Source organism: Mirounga leonina, unplaced genomic scaffold (assembly GCF_011800145.1).
Source record: "Mirounga leonina isolate KUSES-001 unplaced genomic scaffold, KU_Mleo_1.0 Mir_376, whole genome shotgun sequence".
Lineage (NCBI taxonomy): Eukaryota > Metazoa > Chordata > Mammalia > Carnivora > Phocidae > Mirounga > Mirounga leonina.
The window spans coordinates 3213886-3241787 of NW_023270718.1; the positions used below are offsets into that span (position 1 = coordinate 3213886).

The window sequence follows — 27902 nt, forward strand, 5'->3', positions numbered from 1 at the left end:
CCCCCTAGACTAATATCGAGTGATGATTCTTTTCTGATCCAGTAGTATGAACTCAAGTTCCTGTTTTGTGCAGTAGGTTATAATTCATTACTGTATTTAATTATTTTGCTGCTCAAATTGTGCCAGATTTGTCTAGTGGGAGCCCTTCTAGCTGGCTCCTATGTCTTTGGGAGGTGCCCTATCATTTTTTCTAGCACTTCTTACCTTTCCTGCATAACAGTATGTTCCAGGCTCGTTTTGTACCAACTCTGCTCTAGCCCTGGAATCAGCCACTTGTCTGAGGAGCCCTCAAACCCTTATTTTAGCACTCAGCACACCACTTGCATATATATCTTCCTCCGTTAGATGTATTGTACCTCCAGAGGGCACATAGATGTCAGTCGTACTCTTTTATCTTCTCTCAGCATAAGGCCTGGCACATTTGATGTTTAAGTATTTGTTGAATAAGAAAATTGGTTTTTGCTATAGTTCAGTGATTAAAATTGGGTTCCAAAATTACAATGCTGATGGGTTTTCTTTTTCTCTCCCCCATCTAGGAAGAAATGTTTACTATTTGGCGATGAGAAGGTGGTGAAAACTGACCTCATACTGGTATACAAACACTATGGGACCTGACAGTCTTGCTGCATGGGCAGCTGGCCCCCACTGATAATGTGGGGAAGCCATCAGGTCCACTGGAAAACACTAATCTGATCTTGGAAGTGGCTGATTGTGGCAGGATGTGTCGACGATGATGATGGCAAGAAAGCAAGATGTCCGCATTCCCACCTACAACATCAGTGTGGTGGGATTGTCTGGGACCGAGAAGGAGAAGGGCCAGTGTGGCATTGGGAAGTCTTGTCTCTGCAACCGCTTCGTGCGCCCGAGTGCTGATGAATTTCACTTGGACCATACCTCTGTCCTCAGCACCAGTGACTTTGGTGGGCGAGTGGTCAATAATGACCACTTTCTCTACTGGGGAGAAGTTAGCCGTTCCCTGGAGGATTGTGTGGAATGTAAGATGCACATTGTGGAACAGACTGAGTTCATCGATGATCAGACTTTTCAACCTCATCGAAGCACGGCCCTGCAGCCCTATATTAAGAGAGCTGCTGCAACCAAGCTCGCATCAGCTGAAAAACTCATGTACTTTTGCACTGACCAGCTGGGGCTGGAGCAGGACTTTGAGCAGAAACAAATGCCAGATGGAAAGCTGCTGATTGATGGTTTTCTTCTTGGTATTGATGTTAGCAGGGGCATGAATAGGAACTTTGATGACCAGCTCAAGTTTGTGTCCAATCTCTATAATCAGCTTGCAAAAACAAAAAAGCCCATAGTGGTCGTCCTGACTAAGTGTGATGAGGGTGTTGAGCGGTACATTAGAGATGCACATACTTTTGCCTTAAGCAAAAAGAACCTCCAGGTTGTGGAGACCTCAGCAAGATCCAATGTAAACGTGGACTTGGCTTTCAGCACCTTAGTGCAACTCATTGATAAAAGTCGGGGAAAGACGAAAATCATTCCTTATTTTGAGGCTCTCAAGCAGCAGAGTCAGCAGATAGCTACGGCAAAAGACAAGTATGAGTGGCTGGTGAGTCGTATTGTGAAGAACCATAACGAGAACTGGCTGAGTGTCAGCCGAAAGATGCAGGCCTCTCCTGAGTACCAGGACTATGTCTACCTGGAAGGGACTCAGAAAGCCAAGAAGCTGTTTCTCCAGCACATCCACCGCCTCAAGCACGAGCACATTGAGCGCAGGAGAAAGCTGTACCTGGCAGCCCTTCCGTTGGCTTTTGAAGCTCTTATACCCAATCTAGATGAAATAGACCACCTAAGCTGCATAAAAACCAAAAAGCTCTTGGAGACCAAGCCAGAATTCCTGAAGTGGTTTGTCGTGCTTGAAGAGACACCGTGGGATGCCACCAGCCACATTGACAACATGGAGAATGAACGGATTCCCTTTGACTTGATGGATACTGTCCCTGCCGAGCAGCTGTATGAGGCCCACTTAGAGAAGCTGCGGAATGAGAGGAAAAGAGCTGAGATGAGAAGGGCATTTAAGGAAAACCTGGAGACCTCTCCCTTCATAACTCCTGGAAAGCCTTGGGAAGAGGCCCGTAGTTTTATTATGAATGAAGATTTCTACCAGTGGCTGGAAGAATCTGTATACATGGATATTTACGGCAAACACCAAAAGCAAATTATAGACAAAGCAAAGGAAGAGTTTCAGGAGCTGCTTTTGGAATATTCAGAATTGTTTTATGAGCTGGAGCTGGATGCTAAGCCCAGCAAGGAGAAGATGGGTGTCATTCAGGATGTTCTGGGGGAGGAACAGCGATTTAAGGCATTACAGAAGCTCCAAGCAGAGCGCGATGCCCTTATCCTGAAGCATATTCATTTTGTGTATCACCCAACCAAGGAAACATGCCCTAGCTGCCCAGCTTGTGTGGATGCTAAGATTGAGCACTTGATTAGTTCTCGGTTTATCCGGCCATCTGACCGGAATCAGAAAAATTCACTCTCTGACCCCAACATTGATAGGATCAACTTGGTTATCTTGGGCAAAGATGGCCTTGCACGTGAGTTGGCCAATGAGATTCGAGCTCTTTGTACAAATGATGACAAGTATGTGATAGATGGTAAAATGTATGAGCTTTCCCTGAGGCCAATAGAAGGGAATGTTAGGCTTCCTGTGAACTCTTTTCAAACGCCAACATTTCAGCCCCATGGCTGTCTCTGCCTTTACAATTCAAAGGAATCTCTGTCCTATGTGGTGGAGAGTATAGAGAAGAGTAGAGAGTCCACACTTGGCAGGCGAGATAATCATTTAGTCCATCTCCCCCTGACGTTAATCTTGGTTAACAAGAGAGGAGATACCAGTGGAGAGACCCTGCATAGCTTAATACAACAAGGTCAGCAGATTGCCAGCAAACTGCAGTGTGTCTTTCTCGACCCTGCTTCTGCTGGCATCGGTTATGGACGCAACATTAATGAAAAGCAAATCAGTCAAGTTTTGAAAGGACTCCTGGACTCCAAGCGTAACTTAAACCTGGTCAGTTCTACGGCTAGTATCAAAGATCTGGCTGATGTTGACCTGCGAATTGTCATGTGTCTGATGTGTGGAGATCCTTTCAGTGCAGATGACATACTCTTTCCTGTCCTTCAGTCCCAAACCTGTAAGTCTTCCCATTGTGGAAGCAACAACTCTGTTTTACTTGAACTACCAATCGGACTCCACAAGAAGCGCATTGAACTGTCTATTCTTTCGTACCATTCCTCATTTAGCATCAGAAAAAGCCGGTTGGTCCATGGGTACATTGTTTTTTATTCAGCCAAACGTAAGGCCTCCTTGGCTATGTTACGTGCCTTTCTTTGTGAAGTGCAGGATATTATCCCCATTCAGCTGGTTGCACTCACTGACGGCGCTATAGATGTCCTGGACAATGACTTAAGTCGGGAGCAGCTGAGTGAGGGGGAGGAGATTGCTCAAGAAATTGACGGAAGGTTCACAAGCATCCCCTGTAGCCAACCCCAGCATAAACTTGAGATCTTCCACCCATTTTTTAAAGATGTGGTGGATAAAAAGAACATAATCGAGGCTACTCATATGTACGATAATGCTGCCGAGGCCTGTAGCACCACGGAAGAGGTGTTTAACTCCCCCCGAGCGGGCTCTCCACTCTGCAACTCAAACCTGCAGGATTCAGAAGAGGATATTGAGCCCCCTTCTTACAGCTTGTTTCGAGAAGACACGTCACTGCCCTCTTTGTCCAAAGACCATTCTAAGCTCTCTATGGAACTGGAGGGAAATGATGGGCTGTCTTTCATCATGAGTAATTTTGAAAGTAAACTGAACAACAAAGTACCTCCACCAGTCAAACCAAAGCCTCCTGTCCATTTCGATATTACAAAGGGGGATCTGTCTTATTTAGACCAAGGCCATAGAGATGGACAGAGGAAGTCTGTGTCTTCTAGCACCTGGCTACCTCCGGATGGGTTTGATCCTTCTGATTATGCTGAACCCATGGATGCTGTGGTCAAGCCAAGGAATGAAGAAGAAAACATATATTCAGTGCCCCATGACAGCACCCAAGGCAAAATCATCACCATTCGGAATATCAACAAAGCCCAGTCCAACGGCAGTGGCAATGGCTCTGACAGTGAAATGGACACCAGCTCTCTGGAGCGAGGCCGCAAGGTCTCCATCGTGAGCAAGCCAGTGCTGTACAGGACAAGATGCAGCCGGCTCGGGAGGTTTGCCAGTTACCGAACCAGCTTCAGTGTGGGGAGCGATGATGAGCTGGGGCCCATCCGGAAAAAAGAGGAGGATCAGGCATCTCAAGGTTATAAAGGGGACAATGCCGTCATTCCCTATGAAACAGACGAAGATCCAAGGAGGAGGAATATTCTTCGCAGCCTAAGGAGGAACACTAAGGTAAGATACCAGTTTAGGAATGAGTCACAGTACTTGCTCACACAGTGTCTCAGTGAGAGCTGATTGATGATGATGATGGTGATTTTCAAGGACAGCTTATTCTGGTAAAAAAAGAAATTGATCTGTGTGTGTATTTACTCTCTGACTTAGCATAAAGTAAGCAGTGTCTCAGATTGCTACTACCTGCAGCTCGCAAGGTAGTAAGGACCTTAGATAGACAGCTTGAGTTTGAGTTGTCTTTGTCCAAAACAATAGTTAGGTAATTACCAAAATGAGCAGACCATGTAGAACTTGTCGGTATCCTGACAAGTAGCCAAGCCAGTGACGATACGCTTGCTCTTCCTGTACGTAAACACCAGAAATTAAATTGCATGTTTCAGTCTCTGACTGTTAAACAAACATTTCACCCATACGACTCGTAAAAGCTCCTCCTTTCCCTCACTGACCCATAGAGTTGCTGCATTTTATTTTCTGTTTATTAAGATTTTTATTTATTTGAGAGAGAGAGCACAAGCTTGGGGTTGGGGCTAGGGGCAGAGGGAGAGGGAGAAGTAGACTCCCCGCTGAGCAGGGAGCCCGATGCGATGCGGGGCTCAATCCCAGGATCCTGAGATCATGACCTGAGTCAAAGGCAGACACTTAACTGACTGAGCCATCCAGATGCCCCAGGTTGCTGCATTTTAGATGAGGAAAAATTGGATGATTATTTTATTTGCATACAAGTCAATGAAGGGTCTTAGGTACGTAAGTGAAAAGTAAGAACCTTGTCACTGCGAGTTATAAACCTGTCCCCCCCCCAATAATAAACCTGTCCCATATTTGTAAAATTGGAGTGCCCTCCAGCTGCATTATTTTAAGTGAGATGCTGCTGCTATCAGTGAGGGCTTCAGATTTGATTTAGGGACCAAAGCAGGACGAGCAGAAAGTAAACCGCACATATTATGTGTCAAACCTGCCATCAGATGTAGGGGAAGCAGTCCCAAATGCAGCAGCAGAGAAAGCTTCTTTAGAATTGTGTAGAGTTGCAGTGTACAGAGTAGAGTGCCCTGTTCCCTTGGGCTTAGGCTTTGAGACAGGACAGTTATTTCTGAACTCCCCCCCCCCCCTTTTTAGAGTAGAGGGAAATACTCTGTTTTTCAGAGAAAGACATCTTGGTGAGACCCGACAACAGGACTGTGTTACATGCTAGCCCACAACCAGCCTTGGGATACACAGAATGATTTCTCTGCATTGAAAGCTTTTCCTCCTCTCCCGACCATGAAACAGCAGAGAACAAAGTGACTTGTCTGAAAACATTTCAGGGAACTTTGGAAGAAAGCTTGCCAAAAGCTTGTGTTATTACAAGACATATCAAATCAGAAGGATCTGGAGTCCAGGCTGTTTTAAGAGTTGACAATTCTGTTGTAAAAGATCACCTGGAGGCTAGTTCTGCAGCTCTTACTGGTTAAGAGGGCCCTCGGAGATGGAGGAACACGATGCCATGGCCCTCAGAAGGAGAATGTATTCACTCTATGTTCCCTGATAGCATACACAGTGCTCCCTGATCACCATTGGCTGGAGCTTCCAGAGTTTCCTTACCTGTGTAGTTTCAGAAAGGGCAGGGCGGTATTGTGTGTTCTGTTCCCCTCCCCTTCTGAATTGAACATTAGTAGATATCATAGGCATTTGATTTCCCCTTGTTTTGTTTTTCCACTTGGATTCCTTCATCTACCTTCAGTATTTTGTTCTGCAAGGGTAGTAGGGGGCAGACCCATGGAAAACTGTTCTTATTTAGGAAGTCAGAAAGTAGCCTCACCTGGGGCGCCTGGGTGGCTCAGTCGTTAGCGGCTGCCTTCGGCTCAGGTCATGATCCCAGGGTCCTGGGATCGAGCCCCGCATCGGGCTCCCTGCTCAGCGGGAAGCCTGCTTTTCCCTCTCCCACTCCCTCTGCTTGTGTCCCCTCTCGCTGTGTCTCTCTGTCAAATAAATAAAATCTTTAAAAAAAAAAAAAAAGAAAGTAGCCTCACCTGCCCCCAGTACTTCCTTAAAGCTTTCCTATTTAACGATACCAGAATCCAAACATTTTTAACGTTTTGACTTTCTTCTCTTCCTCCTTCACTCCTGATGAAGACTGTTACTGGAATAGCTTATTTAAATGCTGACAGTCTTAATTTGTGGGGGTGTTTGCACACCTGGGAATTAGGAAGGTGGCATAATAGCACACTGAATTATAACTAATTTTCTGGCTTCTAGCTACATTTTTAATGCTTGTTGAAGATAATGCTTTTAAGACACATTCCCAAACAAGCCATGCTTTAAAGAGCACACACGGTAGGCTCCGCAGAAAACAGCTGGTGTCCATGTTTTTGCAGAGCCACTTCCTAACCTAGAACTTCCTTACACTGGGTTGCTGGGTCAGCATGCAAGAAGCGCTCGACTTCCCGTCTGTTACGTGGGCCACACCTCTTCAAGTCAAATAAAAATGATACTTCTGGCCCAAGAGCAATAGCGTGCCAGAAATCAGTTCAGGAGTATCCTTTGGAAAGTGTGAGTAAAAGGTGAAATTGTCTTTTCCTGCCTTGGAAAATGGTGCTTTGAAATGAGTGTAGCTGCTTTGTCATCCTAATGCAGAGATAAGTAGAGCCTTTATTTTCTTCCCCATTGAGGCAAACCTCCTATTAAAATTGCTGCCTTAAGAAAGCAGACTCACACTGGTTTTACTGGAAAAGCAAGATACCATGGGGCAGAGAATGCCAAGCCAACCCCTACGTGGGGGATTTGGCCTTTGATTTTTATTGGCATGACAAAGCAATACAGTATTTATTTGAAGTGAGGGGGGAGCCAATCGGTAATGGAAAACACACTTAGTGCCTTCTCCATGCCAGACACCACTGGGGAAATGGCACAGATCCTTCTTGCCCAGACCGGAGCTCCCAGTTGAGGCAGCAAGACGTACAGAACTACTGAAAATAGGTGGTCTGCCCAGGGGGCACTGTGTTGGGGCAGAATGGAAATCCCAGGCTGGGGGCTGTTAAGGAGCACAGTGTGTGGAGTGATTAGCAGTTTGGGTTCTGGGAAGGGGCAAGGGGCTGGGGCGGGGGGGGAGCGGGCTGAAGTCCAATCCCAACTCCTCCGCTCCCTCACTGGGACTGGGGGCACGTGATTCACCTCTCCATATCCCTTGGGCAAAAAGGGAGAACACAGTGGCACCTTCCTCATATGGTTGTGAGAAATGGAGTGAGGTCATGCACGTGAGACCCTGAGGAGGCTGCATCCTGGACAGGGGATAGGGATTGCAGTGTTGTTATTTAACGATTTCTCGAAGAAGAGTGAGTAGTGAGTAGTACTGAAGCCTCGGAGGTAAGGAAAGGCCTGAAGGTAAAAATGTGCATGTTGTATTCAAGGAGAGGAGAGTGCTGGTCTGGTCTAGCTGAGGGCTTGGGGGGCCAACATTGTCCCTCCCTTTTGTGTAAGTTTTAACCCTGTGTGTTCCTTAGCTGCTTTCTCAGCACTTACCCTAGCAACAGCCCTAACAACAACAACAAAAAGCTATGCTCTGGGTACCAATGTGATGTGGAGAAAGAGAAATTGCCCAGCTCCCTTGGCAGATTTGCTAGATTGGCTCTTTACTGTAAAATTGGAGTTGGAGTGTGAGGGAATCGCTTTCATTTCTGTTAATGAAAGTGCAGACTGTAAAGCTGACTGTCATTCTGGGTCCTTTTCCCAGCTGAACCATTTAGCAACCCACCCTCATAGTGGGAGCCTTCCGCACTCAGCTGAATGAAATTGAAAATCTACGATTGCACTTCAGTGGGGCCCATGAATAGATGCTTTGTCTGTAAAGAGTTGGTGTTGCACATGGTCTCTGTCTCTCAGTACCATGCGTTTGCAAAGATGAGATCAGGACCGGCAGGGTCTTATTTTAAAACCAAAAAAAAAACAGGCTGGGGAATCTTGCTTCACAAAATGTGCCTTTTGGGTAAGCTCGAGTTGCTGAATTTAGTGTGTTTGACCACAGATTTAAAGAGAAGACATTATTGGCTATTTACCCTTCTATCTGATGTGCTCTTATCTTTGTGTTTAAAAAAAAAAGACAAAACAGAATGATAAAGAAAATCTTTCACTCACTGTAGCTACCACATGACAAGACAACCTATTGAAAAGCAAACCAATTCAATCACGCATTGTTTGGTCTATAAGGCACCAAGTAACCAGTTTGACAGTTTGTGTCTCCCCCCCGCCCCCCCAGTGAATTGGCTTATTTCATTGGATTCAGTGAATCGGCTGGTTGTTGTGGCTTTGTGTGGACACAGCTCTCATTTTGTGAGGCCTAGAACGGAGTTAAAGTTTCTAGTGTGAATAAAAACCAGCTGGGGAATTGGACTGCTAGCTCCCCAGGGAGGGATGTTGCATTTGACAGACAAGCTGAATGGTATGAAATATGAGCTCTTTGTAACCTGCTCAGGAAAGACTCTCAGTGTGTGCTTTGGAAAAGTCTAGTCCTACTCAATGAGCTGTAAAGCCAAATAAATACTGTGGTCTTAAAAATGGGGTGGGGGTGCCTACTTGACCTTGGATTTTCTGATTCGTGAAAGAATTGTTATCTTTTAAAAGAAGTACTTTTGCTCCAAAAGCATATGCTCATCCATTCATTTTTGGAAAGAGACATTCAATGCACATGCGTTTAGTGAGCACCTGTGCACCTGGCTTTGTGCTGAGTACCGTGTGTGTGGTGGTTGTGTTCGTCTAGTTTACCGTCGAGGGAATGATGGATTTTAAACATGTGCTGTCATGCATTTGGATACTACCAGAGGAGAGGTGCAGGGTACTAAGGTATTGTAGAGCAAGGGGTTTTAACTTTAGAAAGTTCCTCAGGGAAACAGAATCTGAACTGAGACTTACAGGGTGAGGAGGACAACGGCAGTGAAGATGGAGGTTTCGTGGGGAGAGCTCTTGAGAAAACAGTATGGAACTTGGAGCTGGGGGAAAAAAAACTTGAAAGAAACCTAGAGGGGCTACTGCAGAGAGTGAGGGCTGCGAATACCATGGGAAGGGTCTTATACTTCCCTCAGTGTACCGCGTACTTACTGCGTGCCAGGTCCGGTACCCAGCGTTGTCCTGTTGCCACCACCCACATTAGTGTAGTTCCTAAATGGAGGAGTAGAGATTTTTGAATGCGCTCTTCTGACTTCCATTTCCAGTGGGTTTTGAGAGTCCAGCCTGCAAGAACGATGGTAGTATTCAATAGCCAGGCACACATTTGGACCACTCAAGCAATCTAGTTAATTTGTTCATTTCAGACAAAGGACTGTGATTATTATCTAAAAAAATCCATTTCCTCACACTACCCCCTAAGAACAGCCTGGTGCTGTTTGTTTCTGGCTTTAGAGTCTCGTTGACTAGGGGACAAAAAAGGCATGGAGACACTGAAATAGCAACTGGAACTTTGAGAAATTGTTTTGAACTGGTGTCACGCATTTTCTCAGTTTATTTTAAGCCCAAAGAGCTGCTGTAGTGTGTTTTTGGTGACAAAAATAGACTATCTTTAACTATGGGCCTTAGCTTATAGCACACCTGTTCTTAAAAAAAAGTGGGGGGCGCCTGGGTGGCTCAGTCGTTAGCGGCTGCCTTCGGCTCAGGTCATGATCCCAGGGTCCTGGGATCGAGCCCCAGTCGGGCTCCCTGCTCGGCGGGAAGCCTGCTTCTCCCTCTCCCACTCCCCCTGCTTGTGTTCCCTCTCTCGCTGTCTCTCTCTCTGTCAAATAAATAAATAAAATCTTAAAAAAAAAAAATTACAATAGGCAGCCCTAATCTGTTTTTCAAAGAGCAGAGAACTGCTCTGATCATCACTGAACCAACTTGTTCTTGTCCACCACCCAGTGATACTGAAATATCTTGGTAGGGACCCAAATTATTTCAGCCCGAGTGAAGAATCACCGCTGCTTCCAAAGAGAAAGGTCTTCTTGAATGCATTTTATTCAGTATTTGAGAGGAGGCAAGCAGATAAAACTGACCTGTAACTCTGAGAAGTCCATATCCCGTGAGTGTTGGAAAGGGCAGGGTGTGTGTAAAAAAACTTTCCTGGAACTAGTGGGCCCTCCTTTCTAGTTAGCCCCCTGTCGCACCGGCTGCTCAGTCTGAGACAGCGGAAGGGAGTGACCCAGATTTGCCAGACTCCACACCTTTCTAGAGCAAAAAGCTCTGGTCTCACTTTATTTGGGGCCTGTGAGGGGATGACAGGTCTTTCTTCTCCCATGATGGCAGAGGATTAGGGATGCTAGGAAGGCCGAGACTTTATGCTACTTCCTCTTCTATCCCTAAAGATGCTCCAAGATAGTGGGTGACCAGGTTGTAATACTGACTGCCAGCGTGCAGGAGCCCAAGTCTAGTAAGCATTTATGCTTTCAGAACAGACTTTGCCAGGGAGAACAAATCCACCCTCAGGTTTTCTCTTAAACTTGGGCTTAGATTTTTTTCAGAGCCAGAAGGGGGAGCACCAGTTAGCCAAGAATACATTTGGGGCATGAGTGAGAAACTTGATTGGAAAGGTTCTTTTGAAGATCTGTTGGAAATTATGAGAGAATCGTTGCTAATGCTGAGTATAAGATGCAAAAAGGTGCTTTTGGGGAAACCTGTAGTAATGTAGTATATGGGATCTTTTGGTTTTTTGACTCCTACCACTTATATTTAGTCCAGGGTCTCCTACTACACAAATTGGCAAACCGTGTGTGTGTGTGTATGTCTCTCTCTCTCTCTCTCTCTCTCTCTCTCTCTCCCTCTCTCTCTCTCTCTCTCGGGCTTTGCTAAAAATCACTCTATAGAGAGGGAGAATTGTTTTCATTCAGAGGCCACTGTCCCTGTTCCAGACTACATTCAGTATATGACATTTGTCCTTTTATTAAAGATTTTTTTTATTTATTTATTTACTTATTTATTTGAGAGAAAGATATCACGAGCAGGGGGGAAGGGTAAAGGGAGAAGCAGACTCCCCATTGAGCAGGGAGCCCGATGCAGGACTTGATCCCAGGACCCTGGGATCATGACCTGAGCCTAAGGCAGATGCCTAACCAACTGAGCCACCCAGGTGCCCTGGCATTTGTCCTTTAAAAAAAAAGAGAGAGAGACTCCCAACAGCCTGTGTTCATGTTCTGTTTTTTTATTTCCTTTATTAGATGGGTTACCAAGCATTTATTTATTTTTTAAAAATTTTATTGTTATGTTAATCACCACACATTACATCATTAGTTTTAGATGTAGCGTTCCATGATTCATTGTTTGTGCATAACACCCAGTGCTCCATGCAGAACGTGCCCTCTTTAATACCCATCACCAGGCTAACCCATCTTCCCACCCCCTCCCCTCTAGAACCTTCAGTTTGTTTTTCAGAGGGGTTACCAAGCATTTAAAAGACTGTTAGGTGGTACAACTGTAGTGATCATATTTTCTGTCTCTAAAATCTAGATAAGTAATTTTATATGTATTGAGGGTATTTTATAGAGAGCAGGAGAGTATTTGAGGTTGTCAGCTTCGGGTCACTAAATAACTACCTGCTGTTCCCAGAGAAGATAAGAATGTTCTTTATCCAGAAAGAATGGCCGACCTCTCCATTGGAGCTGTGGGAGACTCTCTTTTTCTTTGTGGCTCAGTTGTTATTCATCTGATATCTAGATCAGCTTTGTTTGCTAGGGATATGTCTCTTCTTTTACCAATTAGATTGTAAGTTCATTGAGGGAACTTACATTAATTCATTAAAAATTCATTAAAAAAGAAAAATGCTAAGATCCTTGCTCTCTAGGAACTGAGTCCAGGAGGAACATAGTTGTATGTGTACATAAATGACTGTCCTTTATTCATGGCCACACGGTGATATAGGGAATTGATTGCCTCATCTGTTTTTTAAAAAAGGGAGTCTGAGATGTACTGTCCGTATAACTAAGACCTTCTGAGCCTCACCTCCTCACATCTTCGGGAGAGTAGCACTATGTTAGGAGGAGAAAAAGCTTCTGTACATACAGAGATGGTCCTCATCTCAGCTCAACTTGGAAAAATGTAAAGAAATACTGGCCCTGTGCATTATTGGAAACTGTTTTTGTTCAGGAAATTTATTGAGTGCCTACTGCGTGTCAGGCCCTGGAACCCAGTCATCTTGTAGCCTGATAGAAAGGGCCTTACCCTGGGCTGCTTCTCATTCTTTGATTGGCATTCTAACCTTTTTCTTGCCCCTCTGGACTTGGAGGGGCTGTGGAGTGGGCTTACCACCCCACAGGCAGGTGACAGATGTTTTCCTGGTCCGCCAAAGTTGGGAGTTTCCTGTGATGCTCTTTCCTTGTTTCAAAAGCCAAAGGGCCAGCGGCAAGTTCTAGTCACTATTTCTTTGCAGTACCACACTGGTGTAAGCTGTTGGTTCATTTCTTTGTTTCCTTTGCCATCTGGATATTATCAAGACTAAGAATCAGGCATGTTTTTAAGGAACTTGAAGTAAAGAACAATGGCCTATGTTACTCATTCAAAAAATGTATCTATCAAAAGGACAAGATGAAGGTGGCTCAAACTGACCCAGTCCTTTGTTTTTGTCATGGCATTTCATCATAGAGTTCACGTAGGGCAAAGAGGAGTTTTGGTGTTCAGAGATCACTAGCCCCTGGATCCTGGCTCTCACAGTGCTGGCTGTGAATCTCTGAGCCTGTCTTCTCACCTATAAAATGGTGCTAATAACCCTTGCCTAGAAGGTGGTTGTGAGGTTTCAGATAATTGTGCAGAGCACCTAGCAGTGTCCTGCACATGGCCACTCCTAATTAATCACCGTTTTCCATTTTTGACCCAGTAAGACTACTTAGAGCCACAGATGTGTAGATTATTCTCAGGGTTTGGTTTCCTCTGGCTAGATGCCTTTTTCAGTTCAGCCTGCGATGTGAGTGCCTTCAAAAGAAGATTGATGTTGGGATGGTATTACTTTCTCCTCTCCAAGGGCCTGCTGCTCTGAGTGCCCCAGGGACCCCATAACGAGCAACCCATGTCTGACTGGGGACTGAGACAGCTGGCAGGCCACTCACAAGAGTGGCGTTTCCATCTGACACGTGCCCAGTAACCCTTCGGGTGCCTGATGTGTTGCTTGTTGTATCAGCAGTCTGGCCCACCTCTCGGCGTGCGCCACAAAGTCTGATTGGCTTACTACAAAGGTTTAGAATTAGTTGTACAAGAATTCCCATCCTAATTTTGTGAAACCCTACCGAGCCTTCAGTTACTTCTCCGGAGGTGTTTTGACATTCAGTAAACCACGGTTTAAATCTGAGAGAGAGAATCCATGTCATTTACAAGGGGAGTTGGTGCTATTGCCACAGCTTACTCTCCATTCCCGCATTTTGTAAGTTGAAGCACTGAACTAGATCTTTGATTCTTTGGGGTGAGAGGGATAAAGGCAGTTGTCCAATTTAGCCTTCCATCGAATGGCAGAATCTCCTTGACAATGGGTATGGCAGGTAGTTTGCAGTCTCTGCTTTGAGTATTTACAGAGCTTTTTAAACAGCTGGGGATTTTGTTTTTTAAATTTCTCTTTCTATTGGCCAAAATTGCCTATCTGTGTTCTCCTCTTCTCTCTCCCAACATAACCCTTTGAAACTATAGAAAATGATCTCTTTCAATGAGATAGTGCTTTAGCTATTTGAAATAACTGACATAGTTCTCTGTTCTTGCCTTTTCCAACTTACAGATCCTTGGTATTTTATGTGAGTGGGTCTTTTTTACCTTAGAAGTTCTCCAGATTGTCAGTGTACTCTTAATCATTTGTTCCATTATCCATTTATTTATTCTGCCATTCCCAGGAACTTTCAGATGAAGGTAGTGAATCACAGTGGTTAGGAGCACAGGTTTTTGAGTCAGAACTGACTTGGGCAAGTAACTGAATTTTTTTAGGACTCAGCTTCTTCATCTGTAAAATGGTTTTTTGGTTTTTTTTTTTGTTTTTTTTTAAGATTTTTTATTTGACAGAGAGAGACACAGTGAGAGAGGGAACACAAGCAGGGGGAGTGGGAGAGGGAGAAGCAGGCCTCCCACGGAGCAGGAAGCCCGATGCGGGGCTCGATCCCAGGACCCCGGGATCATGACCTGAGCCGAAGGCAGACGCTTAACGACTGAGCCACCCAGGCGCCCCTAAAATGGGGTTCTTAAAACCCACATGCACAGATCTGTTTTGAATCTGGAGTGAAATAATACATCTAAAGAACATAAGGGGGGCGCCTGGGTGGCTCAATTGGTGAAGCGACTGCCTTCGGCTCAGGTCATGATCCTGGAGTCCCGGGATCGAGTCCCGCATCGGGCTCCCTGCTCGGCAGGGAGTCTGCTTCTCCCTCTGACCCTCCTCCCTCTCATGCTCTCTGTCTCTCATTCTCTCTCTCTCAAATAAATAAATAAAATCTTAAAAAAAAAAAAGAAGAACATAAGGAAGAGGGGCTAGTGCATAGTACTCAGTTGATGGAGGGTGAATTTTCTAGCTAATTTAGATTGTTAGAACACACCTCATCATCTTGTTTTAGTATTGAGAAGGTAGAGGAAGTATATGATTAAAATTTATTATCTGTTTACTAGAACTATGGTTAGAAGGCTTTATGGTGATTGGAAAAACTGCTTCCTTGCAGCTTTTCTTAAAGTTCCATTTTTTATTTCCTTAACAGTTTATTTGAGAGCATCAGTTTTACTGAAGAACAGTGCTGTTGTTGTGTTAGTTTTGACAGGCAAATTCTGCAGGATTGAGATTTTTGTTTTTAAAGATTTTATTTATTTATTTGACAGAGAAAGATACAGCGAGAGAGGGAACACAAACGGGGAGAGGGAGAAGCAGACTCCCCGCCGAGCAGGGAGCCCGATGCGGGACTCGATCCAGGGACTCCAGGATCATGACCTGAGCCGAAGGCAGTCGCTTAACCACCTGAGCCACCCAGGCGCCCAGGATTGAGATTTTTAAAAAGAATGTCGCTGAAATCCAGATGGGTTTCCTTGTATATTCAGATTCTGGAGCTAATAATTTAAACTATGTGGCTTTTTTTTTTTTAAGATTTTATTTATTTATTAGAGAGAGAGAGAGAGAGAGAGCACAAGAGGGGGGAGGGTAAAAGGGAGAAGCAGACTCCCCATTGAGCAGGGAGCCTGACGCGGGACTCGATCCCGGGACTGCAGGATCATGACTGAAGCTGAAGGCAGTTACTTAACGAACTGAGCCACCCAGGCACCCTAAACTATATGGCATTTTTAAGGGAGAGCATAGCTTGACTCATGGTTATCCGGTTGCAGCAATGTGTGACAACAGAAGCACTCCCCCCTCTCTTTCCTCGAATTATTGGGTGGCTACTGTATGCTAGGCCCTGAGCCAGGTCCCGCACATTTCACCTTCAGACCCCTTGTGAGGAGGTGCTGTCCCTGAGATGCTAAGTCACTTACCCAGAGTCACAGGACTTGTCTGTCAGGATTCAAACCCAGGTCTGTTAAAATTTCAACCCTTAAATTCTTTATGTTGTACTTCCTATTAGTAGAAGATGCCTGGGAGAGAGTCTAGATTGGTTAAATTATCTCATGTAAAGATACATCATAAATCATTAATGTGCTTTTTCCTTACTTCTTTAGTGAAAAGTCTAGGTCAGAGCCTAGAGATAGCGGCAGTCACTCCCTGCACCCTGAGAGGCTGTGTGGCTGATTTTATGAGGAGCGGGACAGGGACAGGGGTAAGCTTTGTGGAGGGCCTGGTTCTCTTGGACCCCAAGATCGTTCACATTGCATTAGAGTCTTCCTGACTGAATCAGTTAGCAGGCTCTATACAGATTTGCCTTTGGGTGGTCGTTACAGGTGATGTCAGCCCCCCAGCCCAAATGGGCTTGTTCCTTCTTTCATGTACATTTTATTCTCAGCTGTTCCTTTTTTTTTCTTTTTTTTTTTGCCACTTGTTTGTACAGGAAGTCCTCAAAGAATCTCAGACTAAACAGGAAGTGATTTGTTCCCATATAAATAGAGGTACCAAATGGAATGAGGTTGGGCAGGATAAGGAAAGGGGAATGGTTGACCCTGACCTAGAAGCTAGTTCGTTGTCCCCTTTAGTGGATTTTATATGAAGATCCCCTAAATACTTTTTAAAATTTTTATTTATTTGTGGGGGAGCACGCACGTGCACGAGCAGGGGAGGATCAGTGGGAGAGGGGAAGCCGACTCCCTTCTGAGCGCAAAGCCTGCCATGGGGCTCGATTCCACAACCCCAAGATCACAACCCGAGCCGAAGTCCAGAGTCGGACACCCAACTGACTGAGCCACCCAGGAGCCCTATCCCTAAATACTTTTAAATATATGGGTTGTATACATTTGTAATAAATCTGCCCTTCTGATTGGGTCTCGTTAACTTGGAAATGAAACGGAATTGCTGGAGCTGCACCTGAGTCCATTTACGTTGATCCTCTTTGGTTACCCTCCTCCTTAGTAGATATTTACCAAAAGGCCAAATTTTCAGGCGTATTTCTGTGGCTTTTAGGAAATTTGCCATTTGTTTAGAGTATTTTTTCCTCATGTGAGCTTCAAAATAAAAGGATTGAATAATTGTGGAGCAGAGTATCTCAATAGTGTTTATGAGCATGAGCTTTGGAGACAGACCCTCATGGGTTTGGATCCCAGCCATGTCACTGACTAGTTGTGTCATTTAGGTGCGTGGGACATTTTTCCTCGGTAAAGTGGAATGTCATGAGATTTTTAAAAAATAGTATTTGGGACTTGCTTGGTACCTAGTGAGCCCTCAAGTAGTAGTTGTTACTGCTGCTTGTGTTACCGATGAAGGGGACTGCTGGGAAAGAGACAAGTATTCTCTTCTTTGTCCTGTTTGATTACTTGCTTTTACCCTTTCCTAATTCCAAAGCCACTGAGAGTTAACCCCAGGCCAATCTAGCAAAGGAAGTTCTCCCTTGGAGCTTTCAGCCCTGCAGAATGTGTGCTCTATTTCTTTTCTGGAAAGAGGAAATTACTCATTCTCAATTCCATCTTTTATCTTTTTAAAGATTTTAGCCGTCTTTGAGTATATAACATTCATTATCCATATGGGATGTTTGGAAAACTTCCTGTTTACTCCAGGGCACCCCTGATAAAGGATGTGGATAGTCATCTCATTGTTACTAACTAAACATGGCCTGCTTCTTATAAACACCTTTGTTTTGATAATGCAGTCTCACACTTGAGGTGTGACTGTGTGTCAACTTGCTGGCATCTTGTGTGATATTTGGAGGATAGAAAATACAAAATTAGTGAGATGAGCAAGTGGGTCTCTATCCTGTTTGGAGTCTTTCCAACAGTTTCCACACCACCGTGAGTTCCCTTCTGGAAGCCTTACCGATGTTTGAGTTGCGTGTTGATACTCACTTTGTTTTTGTGCTTTCTTTTCTTTTTCTTGTACAGAAACCAAAGCCCAAACCCCGGCCATCCATCACAAAGGCAACCTGGGAGAGTAACTATTTTGGGGTGCCCTTGACAACTGTCGTGACTCCAGAGAAGCCCATCCCTGTTTTTATCGAGAGGTGTATTGAGTACATTGAAGCTACAGGTAAGAGTGCGACCCAGGGCTGATGACAGCTTTCACTGTCTACGGGATACTTCCCAGCGGCCTGAGCCCTCTGGGGGCTCTGGGATCATCTCTCCTTAAATGTGAGAGGCTTTCGGAGAAGGAGCTGAGCAGTCAGGACAGCGGTCAGACTTGCGGGTCCTCCGTCGGCGTGTAGTTCTGAGGCTGTCATATAGGATCCGTTAGACCTTTCAGCGTGCGGAGCATCCTGTTCTCGGGACTGCAGCTGGGGCTGGTGTTAGGTGCCTCCTCTGTGCTCGCTCAGCTCCCTGTCATAGCAGATAACCTGTCTGTCCGGGTCCCCGCGGATCTGTCAGCTGCTTGAGGGCAGGGGAAGGGTCCTGTTATCGTTGTGTCTGCAGCACTGTACTGGACACATGCTCGTGTGGTTTGGCTTAATACAGTGAAGGAGTGGTTGTGGCCGTTACAGCCCTTGGCTGTTTAGCCGGTGCCTGAGATTCATTACGGACAGAATTTTTTTCCTGAGGTCAAAAACCAGTGAGGATCGTTGGATATCTTCTGGTCAGGCAGCTATATTTCAACTCCACTGACAACTTGGTGTTACCATGAAGACCAGCTGTCTTAATAGTTTCCACATTGTTCTTGAAGTGACAAAATTTTCCCTGTGTTGGAAACATTTATTTCGTTCATTTAGTGTGATCCCATAACGTGTCTCTTCGGCCTCTCTTTTGAAACCTCTGGAGCTTCCGTTTTCATGCCATTGTTTCCCTTGGTTTTCTCCTGGGTGCTTTCAGAGCTGAGGAGTTTGAGGAGAAGGTAGCATAGTAGGCCCATGGTTATGTCAGTTCTTGAGCATTAACAGTTGAGCTCAAGAATATAGGCTTAAACTAATTTGAAACCAAGGTAGGGATTAGAGCCTTCCTCTGTGTTCTTTCTGATTCCAGTGTTATCTGCGATGATACTAAGTATTGTGTGGTGTGCACAGCCTCCCAGGCATCCTATTAAGCTGCATGACAGTGTTAATATTTACTTAGGATGTGCCAAATCAGGGAAAATAGGTTTCAAGTTGAAGCCTGCTAAAGACTTTGTAGTTATTTCCAGGGTTTTCTCTGCAACACACCGGGCTTGAATCACAGTAAGCACTTTGCCTAATCATAGCAGATCTGCAGCTTTGTTTAGTTCATTCTGTTCCCAAAGCCTTTTCTCAGTGTCCATCTTTTTGACACTGGTTTTATATCCATTTCTTTCTGGCTCCTCTCCCTTGGGCAGGGAGAAAATCTGCACAAAGATTTGATTCAGGGGGCGCCTGGGTGGCTCAGTCGTTAAGCGTCTGCCTTCGGCTCAGGTCGTGATCTCGGGGTCCTGGGATCGAGCCCCGCGTCGGGCTCCCTGCTCTGCGGGAAGCCTGCTTCTCCAGAACTCTCCCATTCCCCCTGCTTGTGTTCCCTCTCTCGCTGAGTCTCTCTCTGTCAAATAAATAAATAAAATCTCTAAAAAAAAAGAATCTTTATTAAAAAAGATTTAGGTGATTGAAGCCTCTACTTGTTGACCTAGCACTTCAGAGAGACAGTTTGTGTCATCTCAGGGAGGGTGAGGGCACTTTTTCCTGAACTTTTTGTTTTGAAATTATTTTAGATTTATTGGAAAGGCACAAAAATTATAAGTTTAAACAAATTGAAAGTTAGAAAAATCCCCAGGTTCCTCAAATGTATTTTACCAGTTTCCCCATACCATTCTTTCTGTATATATTTGTATCTTTTTTCTGAAATGTTTGAAAGTTTGCAGATCTGATGCACCTTTACTTCTAACTACCTCCGTGGGTATTTTCTAAAAACATTCTCTTACATAATCACCAAGCAGCTATCACACTTAGGACATTAACACCGACCCAGCACTAACCTACCTAATCTGTGGATATTTTCATTTCATCAGTTGTCCCAGTAATGTCCTTTATAGCAAAACACAAAAATTGTTTTGGTCCAGGAGCTAACCCTGGACCACATGATAGGTTTACTTGTCAAGCCTCTAGTCTCTCTTAATCTAGAACAGTTTAGTCTATTCATTTTTCATGGCCTTGATAGTTTTTTTTGTTGCTGTTTTTTAAAGCTTTTATTTATTTGACAGAGAGAAAGCTGGGGGAGCAGCAGAGGGAGAGGGAGAAGCAGGCTCCTGGCTGAGCAGGGAGCCCGATGCGGGGCTCGATCCCAGGACCCTGAGATCATGACCTGAGCCGAAGGCGCCCCAAGGCCTTGATAATTTTGAAGAATACAGATAAATTATTTTGTAGTAGGTTCCTCCTCAGTTTGGTGCTTTTTGTTTGTTTTTGGGGTGTTTTCCTCGTGGTTAGCTTCATACTTGCACCTGGGGCAGAAACAGCAGGGAAGTGATGCCGTGTCCTTCTCGATGCATCACATCATGTGGCACATGATGTCAGTTTGTCCCATCACTGGCAGCATTCACTTTGATCACTTGGTTAAGGTGATGTGGTATGTACTAAGCTTCTCTACTGCAAAGCTACCCTTTGCCCGTAGTTTTACTCCCTGATTCCTTCAGCATTTATTAGTTGGTTTTCTCCTGTCAAGGAGAGCTTTCCCTTTTCACGGGGAGCCTTGTGTGAATGGTCTCCTCAAGTGGCTCACCCGTGGTAGCCCAAGGTGCCGGGATGTTAACCACATGCCCTCTAGCTGAGCACATCAGTGGTCTTGACCTGCCCCACGCACCTTGCTTCTTTCATTCTTAGCCTATGATTCACTTTTTGCTCTCCAATGATAAAATTATGCCTCTCCTTGCCATTCTGCTTATGAATCCTTTCGGATATAAGACTTCACCACCAGCCACTACCAAGCTGCTGCTTTTCTTAAAGCTCTGTGAGACTGCGCCACTGTCTGCCCTGTCACCCAAAGCTTGGCGCTTCAGGGTCATCTCCAGTCAGCTGTCAAGTCTGTCACTTCTGCTTCATCATCTCTGGGCTTTGTCCCCTCCATTTCATTTCCGCTTCCCCACCATCACCCTCCGCAGTCCATCCTGATTACATGACCGTTCCTCTACCAAAAAGCTCTTCTTACTGCCTCATTGCCTACCAGACGCGGGCCACAGTCTTGCCTCCTCCCATACACAGTACTGTTATGCTTGTCTGCCTGCCTTCCTGCCCCGCGCCCCCCCGCCTTCCTCTGTCCATCTCTCCCTTCATTCTTCTTTTTCTCTCCCCCACTTTCTGTTTTAACTACAACAAGCATTAATTTTTAAATTGTCTTATAAGAATACAAGCTGAATTCTTTATTTTTCCATTTTTAAAATTTAAATTAATTAACATATAATGTATTATTGGTTTCAGAGGTAGAGGTCAGTGATTCAGCAGTCTTATGTAGTACCCAGTGCTCATTACATCACATGCCGTCCTTACTGTCTGTCATACAGTTACCCCATCCCCCCACCCCCCTCCACTGCAGCAACCCTCAAGTTTGTTTCCTGTGATTAAGAGTCTCTTATGGTTTGTCTCCCTCTCTGGTTTCATCTTGTTTTATTTTTTCCTCTCTTCCCCTATGATTCTCTGTTTTGTTTCTTAAATTCCACATATCAGTGAGATCATATGATAATTGTCTTTCTCTGACTGACTTATTTCACTTAGCATAATACCCTCTAGTTCCATCCATGTCGTTGCAAATGGCAAGATTTCATTTTTTTGATGGCTGAGTAGTATTCCATTGTATAGATATACCATGTCTTCTTTATTCATTCTTCTGTCGATGGACATCTGGGCTCTTTCCATAGTTTGGCTATTGTGGACATGCTGCTATAAACATTGGGGTGCAGGTGCCCCTTCGGATCACTACATTTGTATCTTTGGGGTAAATACCCAGTAGTGCAATTGCTGGGTCGTAGGGTAGCTCTATTTTCAACTTTTTGAGGAACCTCCATACTGTTTTCTCGGGTGGCTGCATCAGCTTGCATTCCCACAAGCAGAATTTCTTGGTATTTCTCTGCTTTGTCTGTGTTCTTCGTGTAGTGTGAAATGTATCCGACATTCCTCCTTGCCTCTGGAGCTTGTCCTCGTTCTTCCAAGACTCCCTACCCCCAGTAGCCCTTTGAATGTAACCTCCCTGGTAGTTCTCAGGCACATTTCAACTTGCTGAGAGTAGGATTCTCTGTTCTTATCTCCTGAGTGTGGCACACAATATGCATGACCTATTGATTAAATGAGTGGTCTTCAACCTGGAATACCTTAATTCCATTGTTTTCCCCTTCTTCCTTCCTTCTTTCTGTCCTTCCTTCCTTACTTACTCTCTCCCTCCCTCCTTTTACATTTTGGTTATATACATCCCCTCATTGGCATTAGTTTGTACTTTTGTAGAATTTTGGGAAAAAAATTAAACCCGGTATCTATGAATTTAGCGTGTGTGTGGGGGGGAGTGGATTGTGTGCTCTTTTCCCTAAAAGAATTTTTTTCCTCTTCATAAAATTTAGGCATGTTTATAGTAGAAATTCAGCAAATGACAAAAACTGTGAAAAAGAATTTAAAGAGTCATTGATCTTCCACTTAGTGAATACCACTGTTAATGGTCTGCTGTATTTCCTTATAGCCTTATTTCTCTGCATATGTGTGTTGGTTTTTACTTTTACATAATTCAGAATATGCAGTATGACAGTTCTCAAAAATTTTTTAGCGTAACTTAGATGAGGCAAAAGAGCCCTGAGTTTACCAGCTTACCTACTCCTGTTTTCCTGCAGGAAAAGAATTCAGTAACCAAGAGGTGGGTTGGAGGACCATTTTTTGAGAATCACTGCTTTTTATTTTTATTTTTATTTTTAAATATTTTATTTATTTATTTGACAGAGAGAGACACAGTGAGAGAGGGAACACGAACAGGGGGAGTGGGAGAGGGAGAAGCAGGCCTCCCGCAGAGCAGAGAGCCCAATGCGGGGCTCGATCCCAGGACCCTGGGATCATGACCCGAGCCGAAGGCAGACGCCTAATGACTGAGCCACCCAGGGGCCCCAAGAATCACTGCTTTTTAAACCAGACATTGCTTTGTGAGCATGCTCCCTGTCGTTAACTACTTCGTGAGAGTATGACTTTTTTTTTAATTAGAAGAGCAACTGGTTTTATTAAGTATTCATGAATCGGGCAGCATCCCATCTAGCAAGCAGAGGGGATCTCCCTCAAAGAATATGACATTTAATTGCTGCATAATGTTCCAGGAAAGTGCTGGATCACAGATCATTTAACCATTCCCCTGTTTGGGGGCTCATGTAGCATTTTCTTCTGATGTACTTAATACTTAAAGAAGCAGATTAGCTAGGACAGGCATTTTGGAGTAGTGATACAGAGCTTCAGATCTGCAGTTAGACCAGGTCTGGAATCATTGTTCTGCCATTTGCTCATCTGTAAACTGGGGGTGATGACAGGACCTGCCTCCAGGGGCAGCCACTAGGGTTCCGGGGGACTTGCACTGAGGCGGTGAGTGTGGCATGTGGCCCAGGCAAGGGCTCAGTGTGTGCTGGTTGTCGCTGTAGCTTCACCAGTTGTACATTTGGTTCTTCTTTCTACTGCCCGTCAGACTCTACCATTAAATGTAAATATCATGACTTGACTTTTCTCCCCAGCTTCTGAATTGTGAGTAGTATGATGATCACTCAGTATTCACCAGGGATTAACATTTTGCCACATTTGCCCTTTGTTCCCCTAATTTTTATTGTTGTTAAACCATTTGAGAATAAGCTGCACTCCTAAAAATCTCAGCGTTTATCCCTAAGCTTAAGGAGTTTCTCCTCTATAACTGCAATAACATTATCACTTTTAAGAATAATAGCATTAATTCAGTAGTATTTCACATATGTTCCATGTTTAAATTTACTCAGTTGACTTAAAACTATCTCTTACAGCTGAGATTTTGTTCTAAGATCCAAGTAGTGTTCACAGTACATTTGGCTCTTGCTTCCTTTGTCCCTTTCAGTCCAGAACAGTTCTCTTTGCCTTTTGTTTTGTTTTGAATGATGACCTTATTTGAAAAGTCTAGACAGTTGTCTTGTAGAATGTCCCCTTGCGTGGTGTGCTGTCTGTACCTCTCCATCATCCTCAGCTCCCTTCTGACACCATCCATGGCTACCTCATCACGTGGCTTCTGTCTGAGCAGAGGCCTGGGCCTGATGAGACTTTGTTGAATGAGCGAATGAATTATGGATTAGGTGTTTTCCCAGGTCTGACTAACTTATACTGAACTTACACTTAAGGGAGAGCCTCTGCTGCCACCTGACCTCTCCATCCCATCTCCCTCTCTTGCTCATGATAGAAGTCGTCCTATGACTCGTTTCCATGTGGTAATTCGGGCAGTTCGTCTAGCTGATGGGAGGGGACACTCCAAATGAAACGTGTTTGCCAGGTCTGTCCTAAGCAGTTCATTCAAAAGTCAGAGTTTTCGTATCTTTCTCATACACCTGGGCACTTTGCTTGTCCTGGTAATAAACCATTGCATCATCACCTTCAAAGGCAGTACTTGGGAGCTCGCGCTCCTGCCCACGGTGGTGGGAACGAAATCCAGGAAGAAGCCGCTTTCCTTGAGTGCCGCAGGGCCTGGGTGGCTCCCCGCCCCTTCACAGCCAGGGCCCCGGCCGGCAGCAGCGCCAAAAACCCACTTGCCAAGACCTTGCATTGGAGATGCAGCAGCGGGAGTGTTGTGAATTGGGACATGGTGAACCGTCCCGTCACGTTACTATTGTGTCTAATTACAAGAGTCATAAACTTGCTCACAGTAAAAAATTATTATAAACACAGATATGTAACAAAGTGACAGTCCTTTAATCCCTATCTCTGGAAGTAATCTGAGTAGTTGAATTATGCTTTCTGCTAATATTACCCTCCCCCAAACGCTTAAAAACAGGAGATCATGTGCATACCGTTCTGAAGCTTGTATTTTATTTTAATTTTACACTGTATATACCTTGGGCATCATCTTTATAATTCCATCTCCAGGCCAACTGCATTTTTTTTTTAATATTTATTTATTTGACAGAGAGAGATAGCGAGAGAGGGAGCACAAGCAGGGGAAGTGAGAGAGGGAGAAGCAGGCTTCCCGCCAAGCAGGGAGCCCGATGCGGGGCTCTATCCCAGGACCCTGGGATCACGACCCGAGCCGAAGGCAGACGCTTAACGACTGAGCCACCCAGGCGCCCCCAGGCCAACTGCATTTTAATCTTAGACCTGAGAAGAGGGTGGGCAGGAGTTGGGGTGTCAGGGATTGGGGGTGGGAGAGAAGCTCTGTTCACCGGCAGCCCGACATTCCGGGGGTTGCCTGCCGGGGTTGCCTGCGGCAGACACCTGTGACTGCCTTGTTTCCGCCTCATACTTGGTGAGTAAATTGCCAGCTCCTCCTAGACACAGACCAGAAGGAAAGGATCACTGCCTTCTCCCCTCAAAATTTGCTGCTCCTGCAGTCACCAGGACCCCGTTGGAGCTCTCCAGAGCCCCATATTCTTAGGGCTTCTGCTAACGTTACAGGCGGAGATTGGTTTTGGATTGCATCTGTCTTTTTTCCTGAGCTTTCTGACCAGTTCACTACCCTCGTTTCATATTTCCTAAAATTAGAACGTGTTCAAGAAATGGCCAGTAGGTAGAACAGCTTTTGGATTGATTTGCAGATGCTTTGAGCCCTGCCCAGGCTCAGAGAGCGCCTCTGTGCTTGCTGTGCTGATAGGATCACAGCTTTTCACTTTCTGCTCTAGTTCCGTGATCAGGCTGGAAGGGGGCATGGATCTTCTGCAGCTGCTCTGGGGTCACCGCCGGAGGTCAGACTGACTTTATATTTCTGGCTAGAACACTTTCTTCCCCCAGTTTTCCTCCACATGGAATATTGTCAGGGCAGTGGAGCCCCTGACTCCCTTCTATAGTAGTGTGACTCCTGAGTGAAAAGAGAACATTGGCCAAGCTGCTCTCCGATGCATGGCAGGAAGTAAGAATATTCAGTCCTGGCCAGAGTTCATCTCGCTGGAGGACTCACTTTTATTTTTTTTAGATTTTATTTATTTGACACAAAGAGACACAAGCAGGGGGAGTGGGAGAGAGGGAGAAACAGGCTTCCTGCAGAGCAGGGAGTCCGATGTGGGGCTCGATCCCAGGACCCTGGGATTATGACCTGAGTAGAAGGCACATGCTTAACAACTGAGCCACCCAGGCACCCCTGGAGGACTTAACTTTTAGAGCCCACTCACAGTCCTCCTGTATCCTAGTATGCTATCTTTACACCTCACTGTGGTCACAAAACGGTTTTAAATCCCAATTTTTAAAAAATTTCTGTTAAGCTTTATTTTATTTTATTTTTATTAACATATGTATTATTTGTTTCAGGGGTACAGGTCTGTGATTCATCGTCTTACACAATTCACAGCGCTCACCATAGCACATACCCTCCCCAATGTCCATCACCCAGCCACCCCATCCCCCCTGCCCCCCCGCCCCCACTCCAGCAACCCTCAGTTTGTTTGCTTAATTTGTTTGATTAAGAGTCTCTTATGGTTTGTCTCCCTCTCTGGTTTCGTCTTGTTTCATTTTTCCCTCCCTTTCCCTATGATCCTCTGTCTTTATCAAATTCCTCATATCAGTGAGATCATATGATAATTGTCTTTCTCTGATTGACTTATTTCACTTAGCGTAATACCCTCTGGTTCCATCCATGTCGTTGCAAATGGCAAGATTTCATTTTTTTGATGGCTGCATAATATTCCTGTGTGTGTGTGTGTGTGTATACATACACACACACACACACACACACCACATCTTCTTTATCCATTCATCTGCTGATGGACATCTAGGCTCTTTGCATAGTTTGGCTATTGTGGACATTGCTGCTATAAACATTGGGGTGCAGGTGCCCCTTCAGATCCCTACATTTGTATCTTTGGGGTAAATACCCAGTAGTGCAATTGCTGGGTCATAGGGTAGCTCTATTTTCAACTTTTTGAAGAACATCCATACTGCTTTCCAGAGTGGCTGCACCAGCTTGCATTCCCACCTTTCTCTGCATCCTCGCCAACATCTGTCGTTTCTTGACTTGCTAATTTTAGCCATTCTGACTGGTGTGAGGTGGTATCTCATTGAGGTTTTGATTTGTATTTCCCTGATTCCAAGTGATGTTGAGCACTTTTTCATGTGTCTGTTGGCCATTTGGATGTCTTCTTTGCAGAAATGTTTGTTCATGTCTTCTGCCTATTTCTTGATTGGATTATTTGTTCTTTGGGTGTTGAGTTTGATAAGTTCTTTATAGATTTTGGATACTAGCCCTTTATCTGATATATCATTTGCAAATATCTTCTCCCATTCTGTCGGTTGTCTTTTGGTTTTGTTAACTGTTTCCTTTGCTGTGCGAAAGCTTTTTATCTTGATGAAGTCCCAATAGTTCATTTTTGCCCTTGCTCCCCTTGCCTTTGGGATGTTTCTAGGAAGAAGTTGCTGTGGCTGAGGTTGAAGAGGTTGCTCCTCAAGGATTTTGATGGATTCCTGTGTCACATTTAGGTCTTTCATCCATATTGAGTCTATTTTTGTGTGTGGTGTAAGGAAATGGTCCAGTTTCATTCTTCTGCATGTGGCTGTCCAATTTTACCAACACCATTTGTTGAAGAGACTGTCTTTGTTCCATTGGACATTCTTTCCTGCTTTGTCGAAGATTAGTTGACCATAAAGTTGAGGGTCCATTTCTGGATTCTCTATTCTGTTCCATTGATCTGTGTGTCTGTTTTTGTGCCAGTACCATACTGTCTTGATGATGACAGCTTTGTAATAGAGCTTGAAGTCCAGAATTGTGATGCCACCAGCCTTGCTTTTCTTTTTTCAACATTCCTTTGGCTATTCGGGGTCTTTTCTGGTTCCATACAAATTTTAGGATTATTTGTTCCATTTCTGTGAAAAAAGTTGATGGTAACGTGTAGATTGCTCTAGGTAGCATAGACATTTTCACAATATTTGTTCTTCCAATC

The 27902-nt window shown here is 44.7% G+C and overlaps 1 protein-coding gene across 1 annotated transcript in view; it reads left to right on the forward strand.

The window, feature by feature from the left end:
• ARHGAP35 (Rho GTPase activating protein 35) overlaps positions 1-27902 on the forward strand; it is a 126377-nt gene that overhangs the window by 44047 nt on the left and 54428 nt on the right. The window contains exons 2-3 of the mRNA XM_034986840.1: positions 537-4414; positions 17813-17957. Coding sequence (XP_034842731.1) covers positions 731-4414; positions 17813-17957 — 3829 coding nt within the window. The 5' untranslated portion in view covers positions 537-730. The remainder of the gene's footprint in view (positions 1-536; positions 4415-17812; positions 17958-27902) is intronic.